The sequence below is a fragment of the Papio anubis genome, chromosome 19 (genome assembly GCF_008728515.1).
Source record: "Papio anubis isolate 15944 chromosome 19, Panubis1.0, whole genome shotgun sequence".
NCBI classification, from domain to species: Eukaryota; Metazoa; Chordata; class Mammalia; order Primates; family Cercopithecidae; genus Papio; species Papio anubis.
Window position 1 is genome coordinate 38,705,182 of NC_044994.1, and position 14,855 is coordinate 38,720,036.

The following is a 14,855-nucleotide window of genomic DNA, read 5'->3' on the forward strand; positions in this document are numbered from 1 at the left end:
GAAATTTTAGAAACAGCCATTGCCAGTAAATAGGGAGAAAGGAGGGGAAGTAACCCCATTATTAGCCAAAGACAAGGTGTGACTTGGAAGGAAAGCAGCTGGCTTTCTGAGGTGCTACTGATGAAAGTTCCAGAAAAGAAGCTCCAACAGTTGCATTCAGTAAAGGAAAGCTCCAGAAAGGCCCTGCACCCATGACGGTATCATTTAAGAACGTGGTGGGTGCAATGGCTTATGCCTATAATCACAGTGTCTTGAGAGTCCGAGGCAGGAGGATCATTTGAGGCCAGGAGTTGAAGACCAGCCTGGCCAACGTAGCAAGAGATACGTCTACAAGAAAATTTAAAATTTGGCTGGGCCTGCTGGCAGGCACCTATAGTCTCAGCTACTCTGGAGGCTGAGGCAGGAGAATCACTTGAGCCCAGGATTTTGAGGTTGCAGTGAGCGAGCCATGATCTTGCCACAGGACTCTAGCCTGGGTGACAGAGTGAGACCCTGTCTCTAAAAAAGAAAAAAGAAAAAAAAAAGAATGTGAGTTACTTCCATTACCTTCCAGCGACCAGGCTGAACATGAATACACACGTTCCAGAGCATTTGTGAAATAATCCACCATGGCGCGGCGCTTTATATCACTTGCCAGGGGGTGGGGAGGAGCATATATGGAAGCAGGGACACCAGGGAGAAGATCTACCAGGATAGACAGACAAGAGCAAAGGGAGTGCTCCACGCTGTCTCAGGACTACACTGGAATATTTCTGGGTTCCACAGTGCTTATGAGATGGACACCAGTCTCTTTTTGGAAGACAAGGGGAAATCTTTCCATGTCACAAGAGGAGGAGGAAACAGTGGCAGTGACAGGGCTCTTCTGACTCCCTTCACTCAGGGTCGGGGCTGGGATCATTCAAATAAGCCCCCAACTCAGGATTAGCTTCTGAAATCCTCACTTCTGGATTGCAAATGCCTGTGGGTTTCAGAAAACTGGGAGTAGGAAAGAAATAGCAAAGGAGAGAGGGTTTCGGGTCAAAGGAAATCTTAGAAATCTTGTTTCCTTACGGAAGGCTGGAGCCTCACCAAGGCCACTGGTCAATTCTCAGATAAAGGCTAAGGCAGTGCACAGTCCCTGCCATTCAGCAGGAACCCCCACACGGAGATCCTTTACAGGCTACACGGGGCATTTTAGCCATCAGCCAGGCAGAGCCATCAGGCTAAAATGCCAGGCATTCTCTGACATGCTCAGATGGTGAATTTTCAACCAAATAACCATGTTCCAGACGATACATGAGATCCCATCCTTTTGCCATATTCCGAACACATGACTCAGGGCTGGAGGTGGCCCTGGTTAATGGGGAAGGGTGCAAGGAAACCCAGAAGATGGCGCCTTCCTCTGGCAGCCACTGCTGTGGGTACTTAACTGGGGTGGGGTCAGGGTAGAGGTTCACTAATGGAGGAATCTAAGTCCAGTGGGTACCAAGGAATGCAGATGCCAGGCCACAAGGGTGAAAACAATCAGCACTGGTCCTAAGTTCCTCTTGGAGAAGGAGTTATTTTGTACTGGGGAAAAAAAATCCTAATACAGCATTTGGGAGTGAAAGTGAAGTCCTGAGGCACAGAAGGAAAGGCACAAGAATGACAAGAATTGAAGGGTGAGAAAGAAGAGAGAGAATGTGGGAGAAACAGGAGGGAGAGGTGGGATGAGACATGGTGAGAGGCCACAAAGGACAGGTCAGGAGAAACTCTATGAAAGAGGATGGCCAAGTTGTAAGACTGAGGCTCTATTATTCCTTTTTAAGTTGTTTGCATTGCTGCAATGTGAACTCTCTCTGGTGCCAGGACCTATCAGTGAAGTTTGTTACATGCAAATATGCATGTGTGTGTGTGTGTATTATGGGTGTGCAAGGAAAAGGCAGTTGGTTCTAGCTGTAGGTTTGGGTTTGGATAGCTCAGTGTGGAGAGGACAGAAGGGCAGCAGACAGTGAGGTGCGAGGAGACTGTGGGAAGTGGACATTCTCAGCCAGATCCCAGGATGGGGTGGGGCAGCCGATGGCCTGAACTAACTGCATCTAAACCTCATGGAACAAGGGAACCTCAGCTGCCATATGTTCTGGGTTGCAAGGGCAGCCCGGAATTCCTCAGAAAGCAATGCCCCTCCCAAACCTGCAGTTTCCATCTCGAATGGAAAGATCTTAGATAGCAAGGACCATGTCTTCAATGCTCTTTGAAGGCCTTTTCTCAGTTCTTGTCATAGACAGACTCTGGCCTCCTCCTTCCCCACTCCTGCTCACTATGCTCAGATGATCTCTGTTGATACGGTAAGTTGAACCTCCACTAGTCAGCTTTCCAGCAAGGCCTTCTTCAGCCTGACCTTCCAGACCTTTCTGACTTTCCCCCTCCCTGCCCATCAACATGGTCCCACATTCCCAGTCACAGGCCTCCTCTGCCCCCATCAGCCCGCAGGGCTCGTCGCTGCCTCCAGACTTTGGCAATCTGTTTCCCTTAGTCTAAAGGACGCTCTTTCTTCCTCTCTCTCTCATCTGAGTTATTTTCACCACTTAAGACCCAGATTAAGTGTCTGTCCCTTTAAAGTCTCACTCTAGCCACACTGATACCACTGGCCTTTGCTGAGCTCTGACTATATACACAGAACTGGGAGAGATGCTGGCAGCACAGAGCAGACCTTCCCCCGGCCCATCCTCCAGCTCCCTCCATCCCTCCTCAAAGTCCCTCTCCAGCCTCTCCAGCCCCACAGCTGGGACTCCAAACTGTGTCCCCGTCACTGAGACCACCCAGTCTGCTCTAGAGCACTCCTGACCAGCTGGATTGGGGCCTTGGCCAGACCTATGCTCTTGCTGCCCGACCTGGAACATGGCCCAGATATATATAACCTGGGAATGGAGGTTCAGTGGAAATCCATGCCACGTTATAAAGGGTGGCTCAGGGGCCCTTCCTGAGAAGACGTTTTGGCAAATGAAAAAGGGGAAGAATCTGAGGATACTGAATGTGTGAAAGGAGGGAAGGCAGTGAAGACCACCATCAAAGGAGAAAAGGACTAATTTGGTTTTAAAAGGAAAAGCTGGGAACTTCAGAAACCAACCGGGCAACTCCCTAGTGTTTGTGGCTTCTCCCTACAGCTGTGTACCCTGGGAGCACATGGCAAAGAGGATGGAGGTTTCATGTATTCTCTTTACCGTGCCCACATCATCGGACGGAAAGACTTCCACAAGCGAGTCAAGCTGCAGTGTAAGCGGTACAAGAAGGCAGGTACCCTGTTCTGTGGAAATGGATAAAATGGGACATTACACCTGCCTCAATGCAGCAGCACAGATGCTATAGCCCATATCACATGGGGCCTGGCCAGCCTGCAAGATACAGGGTGCAGGGATCTCCTGGCCTCTACCGTTTCCTCTGCCAGCCCTGGAAGTGCCAGGCCATTTACTCCAGAGTCACAATCTGGAGCACCAGGATGTTTTAAGGAGCGTCTTCCTCACACCCCCTGGGACCATAGGGCCATGTAGTCAAGGGAATTGTCTACATCAAGAATGGAGGTTTGAAGGCCAGGCACAGTGGCTCACACCTGTAATCCCAACACTTTGGGAGGCTGAATTGGGCAGATAACTTAAAGCCAGGAGTTCAAGACCAGCCTTGCCAACATGGTGAAACCCCATCTCTACTAAAAATACAAAAAATTAGCCAGTTATGGTGGCACACGCCTGTAGTCCCAGCTACTCTGGAGGTTGAGTCAGGAGAATCGCTTGAACTTGGGAGGCAGAGGTTGCAGTCAGTCGAGATTGCATCACTACACTCCAGCCTGGGCGACAGAGCGAGACTTCAGCTCAAAAAATAAAAAAATAAAAAATAAATAAATAAAAAAATGTGGGGTTTAAGGACCAGCTTCACCACTGAAAACCTCCATGACTCTGAGCTGCTCACGCCTTCCTAGGCTTCGGTTTCTCCATGAGCAGATTAGAATACAGCCGCAGTTTTCAAATGTGTCATGGCCCCAGAACCAGCTGATCAATTCTGTTCCATTCAGCACATTTTGAAAGCCAGCTGAACAGACCACTCCTGAGGCCCTAAACGTCTCTGAAATCCCATTTGTCTGCTAACATGTTCTCAGGTTTTGCGTGTTCGTTGGTGTATGCATGCGTGCAGTGGGGGAAAGGATCCAAAGGAGACAACAGTCCTAACTCTCACTAGCTATAATAAAACAGAGCACGCAAAGCATACACACGCACAAGCACGTACACAAGCAATCCCTACGGCGAGCTGGGTGTGCGTTGGCTGGCAGGCAGGTTTAACAAAACACTGGTCCCTGGTGAGACCTTGGTGCAGAGTAGTCTGTGCTCACAGCTCCCTCACATACATGGTCTTCCCGATATCTGTGTGATGATATATGAGGAAACCAAGGCCCTGGGTGCAGAGAGACTGGGCCAAAGTCACATGGAACTAAGGGACAGCTAATATGGATTCTTGGCAATTCTGAGATCCATAGGAGGCATTACTGTTCACAAAAATCAAGAGAAGAGCTGGGGGAGGTGCACAGGAGGTCACCGGGAGATCCCCGGCTGGTACACGGTCTGTCATTAGCAGAGGCTTCATACCACTTAATACACCTGTGGTCAGATGTGCCTTCTCCCCAGAGAAGCAGGCCACCCTTGGGTTCCAGAACTTAATCTACAAGACTAATGGCCCAGGATCCCACCAAGGCCAAGTGCGTACTCACTTGCTGGTGAGCTGGAGTTTGGGAGAGAGCCCATTCTCTCCAAAAAGCGTGATGAAGACATTGGCATCCGTCCCTGCACCGCGAACATCCCCCGTGGCTGTGACCACTTCGTACACTGGAGGAGGAGAGGAGGAAACAGATTGCAGGCTCAGAAAAAAACCGGAATCCTGTGTGGGCCTGGAGAAGCCAGCCCTTGCTGGGGAGGCCCAAGCACAAAGGACTCTGGGAATCCCTGCTGCATCCTGTAGGCCTCTGAGCCATGGTGAGACCCACAATATGTCCTGCTGCAAGACCGAAACTTCACACTCAAACCATGCACTCATTTTGCACACGAGGAGGCTGAGGGCAAGGGGGCAAGCCCTGCACAGTATCAACACCAGAGCCCAGCCCAAAGCCTCCAGATGCCCATTCCGTAATCTTTCCAGCACAACACGCTGATACCCTCCTAGACATGGCCTTCTTCGGAGCCTGCACCCAGCTCCCAGCTTCCTCTCTGCCCTCTACACAAGGTGACTGTGGCCAGCTCTCACCTCCCATGACCTCCTGGGCACTGACATTTCAGTCTCAGAATAAGCTGTCCCAGGGCTGGGTGTGCAGAGCTTTGCAGGGGGTCCTTCTTTGTCAGGGGCTCTGATTTCTCTCTCCTCAACCCCTTGAAGCTTATTCTGTTTACTATCAACACCTTTCTTATTCAGGGCATCAGTACAATTGGAGCCCTATCCACTTCCTGGAGAGAGAAGGCAAGAATACATCTGGATTCTTAGAGACAGCAGAATCTACTCCAGCCAAGTGAAGCAAGCAGGATGCAATAGGGATATTAGAAGGCTTACAGAAGTTTTGGAAAGGCTGGAGGCACGTGCCCTTTACCCATTTCCAGAAGCAACTCCTGGAATCACAGCACAGAACCTGGGGAAGTTTGCTGCTACCAGCCACCCCAGAGCCACATGACCTCGGCTAGGAGCAGAACACAGCCCACCATCACCTCCCTGTCCTTCTGCTACTCATGTCTCAAAAATAATTCCTTGTCCCCAGCTCATTCCATTATGATGCTCACTTCTGAATCAAAATCTTGCACTGGAACAGACAGTTCTGGAAATCTAAGATACATATCTGCACCACAGAAGGCTGAGAAAAATCATAATTCCACGTTGGGAAGATGGAATTTACAATGTGAAGAGTCAGCAAAATTTGGGGAGGGTGTTTTAAATATTTGGGGCATATGATCAATGCCCACCACATCACTGGATTGTATTAATACCAGTACTTAATAATTGTAGTAATAAACAACACTGAGTGGTTGCTTACTATATGCCCTGAGCTAAGGGCTTACGTATATGATTGTACCTGATTTTTACGGCAAAACTATTATTATTTCTACTTCTGGTCTTCTCAGAGCAGATCCCCAACCAGATGCTGAGTATATTTGAGCTGCCCCAAAGACGCCAGGCTGGTTAGGAGGACATTTTGAAGTTAGATATTCATTATTCAGACCTGTCAATTCAGAGCCCATTCCACAGAGGGCACAAGTGGCAAGTGCGAGGGGGAATCAGGGAGGAAGGAGAAATATAAATAACGTGGAGTGTGCTGTTGTGTGCTAGGCACCTTGGCAGGTACTTTACAGATATCATTCATACTTCAGCATGCCCAGAGCCAGTGTGGGCTGGTAGAAAGTGCCGGACTCTAGTGCCACAGAGACCTGGATGCAGCCACTGGCTCCTCCACTTTGAGCAAGGTGACCCTGGACAAGTGCCAGCCTCTCTGTAACACCTGGACGATCTTACCTTGTTTGCAGGGCATTCTGGGGATTAGAGATGATGTATGGAAAGCCTCTGGCACATAGAAGAAACTCAACAAATGGTAGCCTGGTTTTAAAACTATTGTTCATACTGAAAAGCCCATTTCAACTCTGAGAGCTAAGAGTTTGTTCTTTTGGCAGATTAGATGTAGCTCAACTAACAAGCACACGATCCACTGCTATTCCAGGAGACTTCAGGAGACCTCTCATTCTCATGTGGTCCTTACAGGCCTGGGAGGCACCAGGAGCAGGAGTGTTTTGGGGTGAGTGGACCTTTTGATGTCCTTGGTTCTGATGAAGTTCCCATCAAGGCACCTTTAGGGAGAGAAAAGCAGCCATATATTTGCACAACTCCTTGTCTCTTATGATAAGCAAAAGCTTAATTCTTAATAGTCTATACCACAAGAGCCTGATCAGCCCCTGGAGCTCACTCCTGACTCGTCTCAGCAGACCTGGGACCTGACGTGTTGCCCACACAGCTTGTACATAAAGGCATTCCCAAACCAAATGCCTGCAGGAGAATGACCAGCCTGGTGGGAATTCTAGAACCACACCACATGAGAGAAGACGTAGACATTGGAGAATGCTTAGTTTGGAGAAAAGGAGAGGAGCATTGGAGAGGCATAGGAGAGGAATGAAAAACTAGGTCAATAGTTGATTCTGGGATACACAGCTACTTCTTAAACAGGACACAAGGCCGGGCATGGTGGATCACACCTGTAATCCTAGCACTTTGGGAGGCCGAGTCGGGCGGATCACGAGGTCAGGAGATCGGGACCATCCTGGCTGACATGGTGAAACCCCGTCTCTACTAAAAATACAAAAAAATTAGCCAGGCATGGTGGCGGGCACCTGTAGTCCCAGCTACTCGGGAAGCTGAGGCAGGAGAATGGGGTGAACCCAGGAGGTGGAGCTTGCAGTGAGCTGAGATCACGCCACTGCACTCCAGCCTGGGCAGCAGAGCGAGACTCTGTCTCAAAAAAAAAAAAAAAAACAGAACACAAACCATTAAAAAAAACAGACAAACTGGACTTCATTAAAATTGAGACCATCGAGAGAAAGGCAAGCCACAAACTAGGAGAAGGTATTTGGAATGCATATATCCAACAAAGTACTCAGAGCCAGAAGATACCAAAAATTCACATCAATCAATAAGAAAAAGAGGAAACCACACTACTTTTTCAATGGGCAACAAGTTTTTAAGAAGATAAGTGTACACTTAATACCCAGAAATTTCACTTTTAAGTCTTTACCCAAGAGAAATGAAAGCATGTCCCCACAAAGAACTGCACACAAATGTTCATAACAGCTTTATTCCTAATAGACCCAAACTGGAAACACCCTAAACGTCCATCAACAGGGACAGAGATAAATGAACTGTGGTACATCCGTACAACAGAATACTACTCAGCAATAAAACAGAATGAACTCCTGATGTACAATACAGATGACTCTCACGTGCGTTCTATGCAGAAGTCAGACCCAAAACACGACATACTTTATCATGTCATTTATATGAAACTCTAGAAGAGACCAATCTAATCCATTGTAGCAAGAAGCAGAAAAGTGGTTGCCTGGGGTCAGAAGTAAGGGGAATTGACTGGGAAGGAACACAGGGAATCCCTGAGGGCCAATTTAAATGGTCCATATATTGATTTCCTAGTGGATGCAAGAATGTAGCACTCATCAAACAGAACATTTAAAATAGATGCATTTTATTATAAGTAAATTATACCTCAATAAAGTTGAAAAATGGACAAAAGACTTAAACAGGCATGCCTCAAAAGAGGATAGCCACATAGCCAATAGACATATGGAAAAGTTCTCAGCCTATTTATCAGGGAAATGCAAATTAAAACTACAATGAGATACTGCCATGTACCCACCAGAATGGCTAAAAATAAGAAGACTGACAATACCAAGTATGGGCAAGAATGTGGAGTCATTGTCACTCTCATACATGTAAATTGATCCAAGCACTGGTAACTAAACATATGCTCACTTGTGACCCAGCAATTCCACTTCCAATTATAAATCTAAGAGAAACAAGTACATGTGTTCATCAGAATATGTGTACCAGATTTGTAGTAGCTTTACTTGTAATAGCGAAAAACAAAAAACAAACAAACAAAAAAACCCCAGAAATAACCCAAATGTTCATTGACAATGGGATGGCTAAGCAGACGGTGGGGTATGTATCAAATGCAATAGTAATCAGCAATAAAAAAAGAACAAACTATATAATGTGTCACACATGGATAAATCAGATATAATGCTGAAAAAAAAGCTAGACCCACACAAATGTGTACACTGTATGATTCCATTTAAAAGTTCAAGAACAGGCCAGGAGCGGTGGCTCACACCTGTAATCCCAGCACTTTGGGAGGCCGAGGCAGGCGGATCACGAGGTCAGTAGTTCAAGACCAGCCTGACCAACATGGTCAAACCCCGTCTTTACTAAAAATACAAAAATTAGCTGGGCATGGTGGCACGCACCTGTAATCCCAGATACTCAGGAGGTTGAGGCAGGAGAATTCCTTGAACCTGGGAGGTGGAGTTTGCACTGAGCTAAGATCGCACCACTGCACTCCAGCCTGGGTGACAGAGCGAGACTCCATCTCCAAAAAAAAAAAAGTTTAAGAACAAGAAAAAGACTAATCTATGATGACAGAATCAGGAGATTTGTTGCCTCTGAGAAGGGGTGTGAAGGAGCATTCTGGGGGCTGGAAATGTTTCATATTCTGATCTGAATAGTGGTTGCACAAGTGTATGCATATGTAAAAATGTGTTACTGTACCTTCATAAGTTTTGTACTGTATATACATTATTGCTCAATTTTAAAATTATAATTTAAAGAAAAACTCAATTCAAATAACTGAAGAACTATCTTTAGAAGACAGATACCTTGTAGAGGACACAGAATTCTGTTGGACTCCAGATGGGAAGACCCCCTCTAATAAAGTCTCCTAGTCAGCACAAAGAATTGTCAATTGCGACAGAATGTTGCTCTTAGCAACAGCCCAGCACATGAGAGGTACTCAAATAATTACCTGGATGAATGATCATATGAATGAATGAAACAATCAATGAATGAATGTGGAACAAAACTGACCAGGATTTGAAGCCCAGTTCTACCATTACTGGCTATGTGATTTCAAGCAAATGGTTTACTAAGCTTCAATTTCCTCATCTCTGAAGTGGGAATAAATTCCTCCTTGAAGGACTGTGATAAGGATTAAGTAAAATAGCTTTCAATGCTTAAACTCATTGACCTAGAATTTACATTTCTGGGAATTTACCTTATAGACATTCTTCCACAGTTGCATGAAAAGATAGGCATTTCATAAGTGGTTACTATCATCATCATCACCATTACTATAGTTTGAATGTGTCCTCTCCAAAATTCAGGTGTTGCTATTGTGATAGTATTAAGGGGTGGTGCCTTTAAGAGGTGATTAGACCATGAGAGCTTCCCCCTCATGAAAGGGATTAGGTGCCCTTATAAAGGGGCTTGTCCTTCTGCCTATTGCCATGTGGGAACACAGCAAGAAAGTTCTCACCAGATACTGGCACCTTGATCACAGACTTCTCAGCCTCCAGAACTTTTGAGGAAGAAAAAAAATATGTATGTTCTTTATAAATCACCCAGTCTCAGGTATTCTGATATAGCAACACCAATGGACTAAAAGAAATCATTGCTATCATTTCCATTGACAACATCCCCAAGGAAGCTGCCTTGCAAAATTTATATCCCAACAGATGCTGGGGGACTCTGTCTAGGAGGCAGGAGAGGAGATGCCTCTGGGGCTGGAAGCCTGTGCGGGATGGCCTCTGAGGCCCCTTCTACTCTCCAGTTCTGGAATGGGTTGTTCTTCCCATCATGGGCCCTGTCTTAGGAGACAGAGCAATGTGCCTGGTTCAGCCTGCCCTCAAAGCACTAAGGGAGCTGCTCTCCTCCCTCTGGTTACTGGGGAACCCCAGGGTAGCCAGAAGGCAGCCTAAGGAAGAGAGAAGGAACACCTAGGCTTTTCTTCCCTCCTTCTTCTTCCCCATCACACTCATCAAGACTCTCCATCTAACACCAGAGCCCAGAGTTCAAAGGAAGTAGGGGACCCGTTGTTCTAGCACTGAGGATGACGATGACAGCACAGCTGGAGCTCAGCATGTGACCACCATTAGCATCATCCACATTTATAGGCAGTACCCTGCAACAGACAGGAGAGTCCATGGTTCCCTTAGAAATGTCAGCGTGGCACCCACCTCCACTTGCTGTTCTCCAGCTATTTTTACTGCAGTCAAAATTGGGCAGTACAAGAGCAAGGACCAGCCAGACCAGCCGGATTCAAATCCTAACTCTGCTGTTTACTAGCTGTGTGATCTTGAGCAAGTTACTTAACCTCTCTGTGCTTCAGATTCCTCAACTGAAAAAAAGGATATAACACATCTCCCTCAATGTGTCATCGTGAAGATGAAATTGGCTAACATGAATAAAGTGCTTAGCTCAGTGCCTGGTGCATGGTGCATGATCCTATTTGGCAGAATCGAGATGAAATGGGGCACTTGCCTGGAAAAAGATATTTGAGGTCCTTGTGGTCCACCCTGTTTGTGACCTTGCTCAAGTCACTTAATGTCTCAGGGCTTCACTCTTTTAACTTGTGAAGTATACTAATCTGCCTGCCTTGACTGTGCTCAGGGATCTTAAGGATCAAACATGAGAACATTAGTAAAAGGGCTTCGGAAAGGGTAAAAAGAAGGATCACTGTGGCCACGCTGAGGCATGCAGAGCCTATAAACAAAAGTCTATAGTGTGCTGGCTGTGAGAGGTTCTAGAATGATCTCACCAGCAGTCACGGTGGCTGGGGAGAGTCACCTGGAAGCCAAGCCCATATGGTGGGGATGCCTCCCCGATGTTTCACCTCCCAGCCCCTCTCCTCACAAGTGGGTCAGAGCTTGAGGCATGTGTGCTGTTAGAAGGTGGCCAATGCTTCCTTTGTCCTGGGCCCACTTCCGTCTACTACAGCCCCCACTTCTATCCCTGGAGATGCCCAGGATCCTGTACCTGGAAAGGGGCCACAGCCTTCCTGACCCCAGCTGAGACCACCTCCTCTGAGCCCAGGTCTGCGCAGGGGCTGAACAAAGAGGACTAAAGACAAGAACAGCAAGGCCCCGCCCTCACAGAGTTTAGGGTGTCTGTGACTGCAAGCCAGACACACCAGCTTTGCAGGAAACAATGGAACAATTATGAATTGGGTATAATCAGGGAACTCGTGGTGGACTGGAATCAAGGAGGGCTTCATGGAAGAGATGGGATCTGAGCTGGGCTTTCAAAGTGAGGACAGGAAGAGGGAGAAAGGGGAGGACAAACAAGGCCATGGGCAGGCACAGGGCACACATTCAATAAATACTTGTTGAATGAATGAGTGAGTGAATGCATGGATGAATATGGTGCTTGCAGGGACTAGCGAGCCACTTTGGAGTCAGCACTGAGAATTTAAGTGGCTTCAGAGACCAGGCAGGCAGCACCGATGAGTAAACCAGACCTAGTATGAGATGACAGGGAGTGGTGGAGACTGTGATAAACTGGATGTCCACAGCCTATCGGCATTCACAGACAAAAAGATTTCAAAACACAGGAAAGGAAAAAAACAACTTAAACTCTGCAGACCAAAACCAGCTCCAGGGTCACAGTTCACCTCTTCTTTGGTTTACCTGGCAAGGAGTTAGAGCAATTTCAAGCAGATCTCATGTGGCCCTGGGAAAGATGGGACTAGAAGGACAAGGCCCTGGGGTCCAGAGCACCGGCTGCCCTCTACATATGGGACGGACATCTCCTTGCAAAGCCCCAGGCTCCCCGTCTCCATCAACCACCGTGGCTGTAGGATGAGGGGTCAGGCTTCCTCCCCAAGACATCCCTTCATGCCCCCGGAAGTTCAGGGTGCTCTGCCTGATGCAGACCACATTCTCGGGGACCAGACTGGAACGTGGCTTTGGGGACGTTCAGGAGCTGGAGAACATGGGGCCGTGGGGCACTGCGGCTCTAGTCTATTCTGTTCCACTGAGAATCGGGAGCTAAAGGCAAGTAGCTCCACCTGTATGTACAACAGGGACCCCACCACCCCGCATAATGCCTGCCTTCTTACTCCGAGGGGATGTGGGATAGACACATGGGATAATCAGTGAGAAAGGGCTTGCTCCAAAATCTTAGAATGATTCCCCCCCAGCCAGGAGCAGACCCCCGCCCACCGCAGCCAGCTGCACCACCCACGCCCCCAGGCTGGGACCCCGCACCTTTGGCCTTGTAGTACTCGTGTTCCAGCTCCCCCTCGTCGTCCTCTGAGGCGTAATTCAGCAGCTCTGCTTCGTACAGGGCCAGGAAGTCGATGTCCTTCTTCCTCCGCTTTTTCTTCTGGGGCATCATTCTGTCGGCTGCCTTCTCCCAGCGCTCGCGGGCTCACTGTGCCGCCTCCTCACACCTGCGGGAACCTGAGACCTCCTCCCTGGGCTCTGGCGCCCACGGCCCTCCTGTAGCTCAGGCCTGGGTGGGCCAGAGTACCCCCTTTTCTTGGTTTCCCCGTGCCCAAGACGCTGTTCCCTCTGCCCTCTCTGGCTCCTGAGCTGAACCTCAGTGCCTTATCTCTGAACCTCCTGTCCCTGTCCCCTCCCACCATCCTCTGGTGAGCCACCTCCTCCTCTGTACCTGTCCTGGGGCTTCTCCTTGGGCCTCATCACTTATTCATGGCGTTCAGGGCAGGCTGGCCTCCTTCCCTTCTACCCTCCCCACCAGTCCTCTCTCCTCCCTATGGAGAATCAGGTGACACGGAGCCCTTGGCGTCCACTTCCCACCTGGCCTGACAGCCAGGGGGCTACCTGGGATCCCTCCAGGCCACCCCAGGGACAGGTGAGGGCTCCTCACCCAGGAGATCTCCCAAGCCTCACAGCCCACACGGGACCCTCCTGAGGAAGGCGGGGTCCCGGAATCAGCCAGGCTCCCAGGACTCAGAGGCCCCCGTTTCTCTCCATTATTCATGACCTCTGATCGCCTTACGGAGCAGGCGGGGTTCTCACTGGATCCTTCTCGTTCTCTCTCTCTGCTTCCATCTCCTCAAGACTGCGGGCTTCCGGAAGTGGCCGCTGGGCACGAGGAAAGCTAGGGCACCTCTCACAGACACTCAGACAACTCTCCCCACTGCCCCTGCCAGGTGAGCTTTATATGCACTAAAGTTTAAACATCATCTTAGCTGATGCCTTCCCAGGTGAACTCACGAACTCGATCAGCTCACCTGGACTCACAGGAGAGTCTCAGCAAGCTCCTACCCCAGGGCGCACAGCCCTGGCTGCACACCAGAATCCCCCGGAGAGGTGTTGAATACTAATGCGTGGGTCCCATCTCCAAAGATTCTGATTTGCTTGGTTTGGGACGCAGCCTGGGCTCCAGTTTGCAAAGCTCCTGGTGACTTTCATGTGCAGCTGTGTTGAGGGGCCCTGCATTGCTTCCCAGGTATGTTAGGTGTGCTGACAGGAGCCCTCTACAAGCAACACGTGTGATTTTGTCCTCTAAGCCAAAGTAGTGACTCTAAAGGGGAATTTCAGGTGGAGAGGAGGAGAGGACTTGGAGGGGACGCCTGAGCAGCAGTCTGCACTCACATGCCTACCCGGCAGCCTGGGGCAGCTTTGGTCCTGCCCTGCTGTTTGGAGCCATTCAAATCTTCCACTGGGGGAGGCATCTCTAACTCCGAATGTTCCCACCCAGGAAAGATTAATCTCCCCTCCTTCCCTATTCAGCTGAGGGGCCGCCCTTGAGGCAACTCAAAGTCCGCTGAGGACCAGGAGTGAAGTTTAATGGTGGGTGACGCGCGCCCCCTTCTGGCAATACGTGGTTTGACCGCTGCTGTTTACACCTGGATTCTTCAGGAAGAGTCCTTCCTTTAAGGATCACTAGGAATCTACTGAGAAAACTCATTTTACACGAGTACCCATTCAGGGAAAAGACAACAAAACGTTTCTTAGAATTCTTTTTTGAGACGGAGTCTCGCTTTGTCGCCTAGGCTGGAGTGCAGCGGTGTGATCTCAGCTCACTGCAACCTCTGCCTCCCGGGTTCAAGTGATTCTCCTGCCTCAGCCTCCTGAGTAGCTGGAATTACAAACACGTGCCACCACGCCCAGCTAATTTTTGTATTTTTAGTAGAGACAGGGTTTCGCCATGTTAGTCAGGCTGGTCTCGAACTCCTAAACTTGTGATCTGCCCGCCTCGGCCTCACAAAGTGCTGGGATTACAGGCATGAGCCACTGCGCCCGGCTGTTTCTTAGAATTTTAAAAGCTGAAATCAAAATATTTTTAGAGAA

General features: G+C 48.8%; 1 protein-coding gene across 1 annotated transcript in view; it reads right to left on the bottom strand.

Annotated features, from left to right (window-relative positions):
- The window catches only part of LOXHD1 (lipoxygenase homology domains 1), a 183,691-nt gene extending 169,126 nt beyond the window's left edge, over positions 1 to 14,565 (bottom strand). Inside the window, exons 1-2 of the mRNA XM_017951697.3 lie at positions 12,801 to 14,565; positions 4,718 to 4,832 (exon numbers count right to left, since the gene is read on the bottom strand). Of these exons, the coding sequence (XP_017807186.2) occupies positions 4,718 to 4,832; positions 12,801 to 12,930 (245 nt within the window). The 5' untranslated portion in view covers positions 12,931 to 14,565. The remainder of the gene's footprint in view (positions 1 to 4,717; positions 4,833 to 12,800) is intronic.
- Between the last annotated feature and the right edge of the window lie 290 nt (positions 14,566 to 14,855).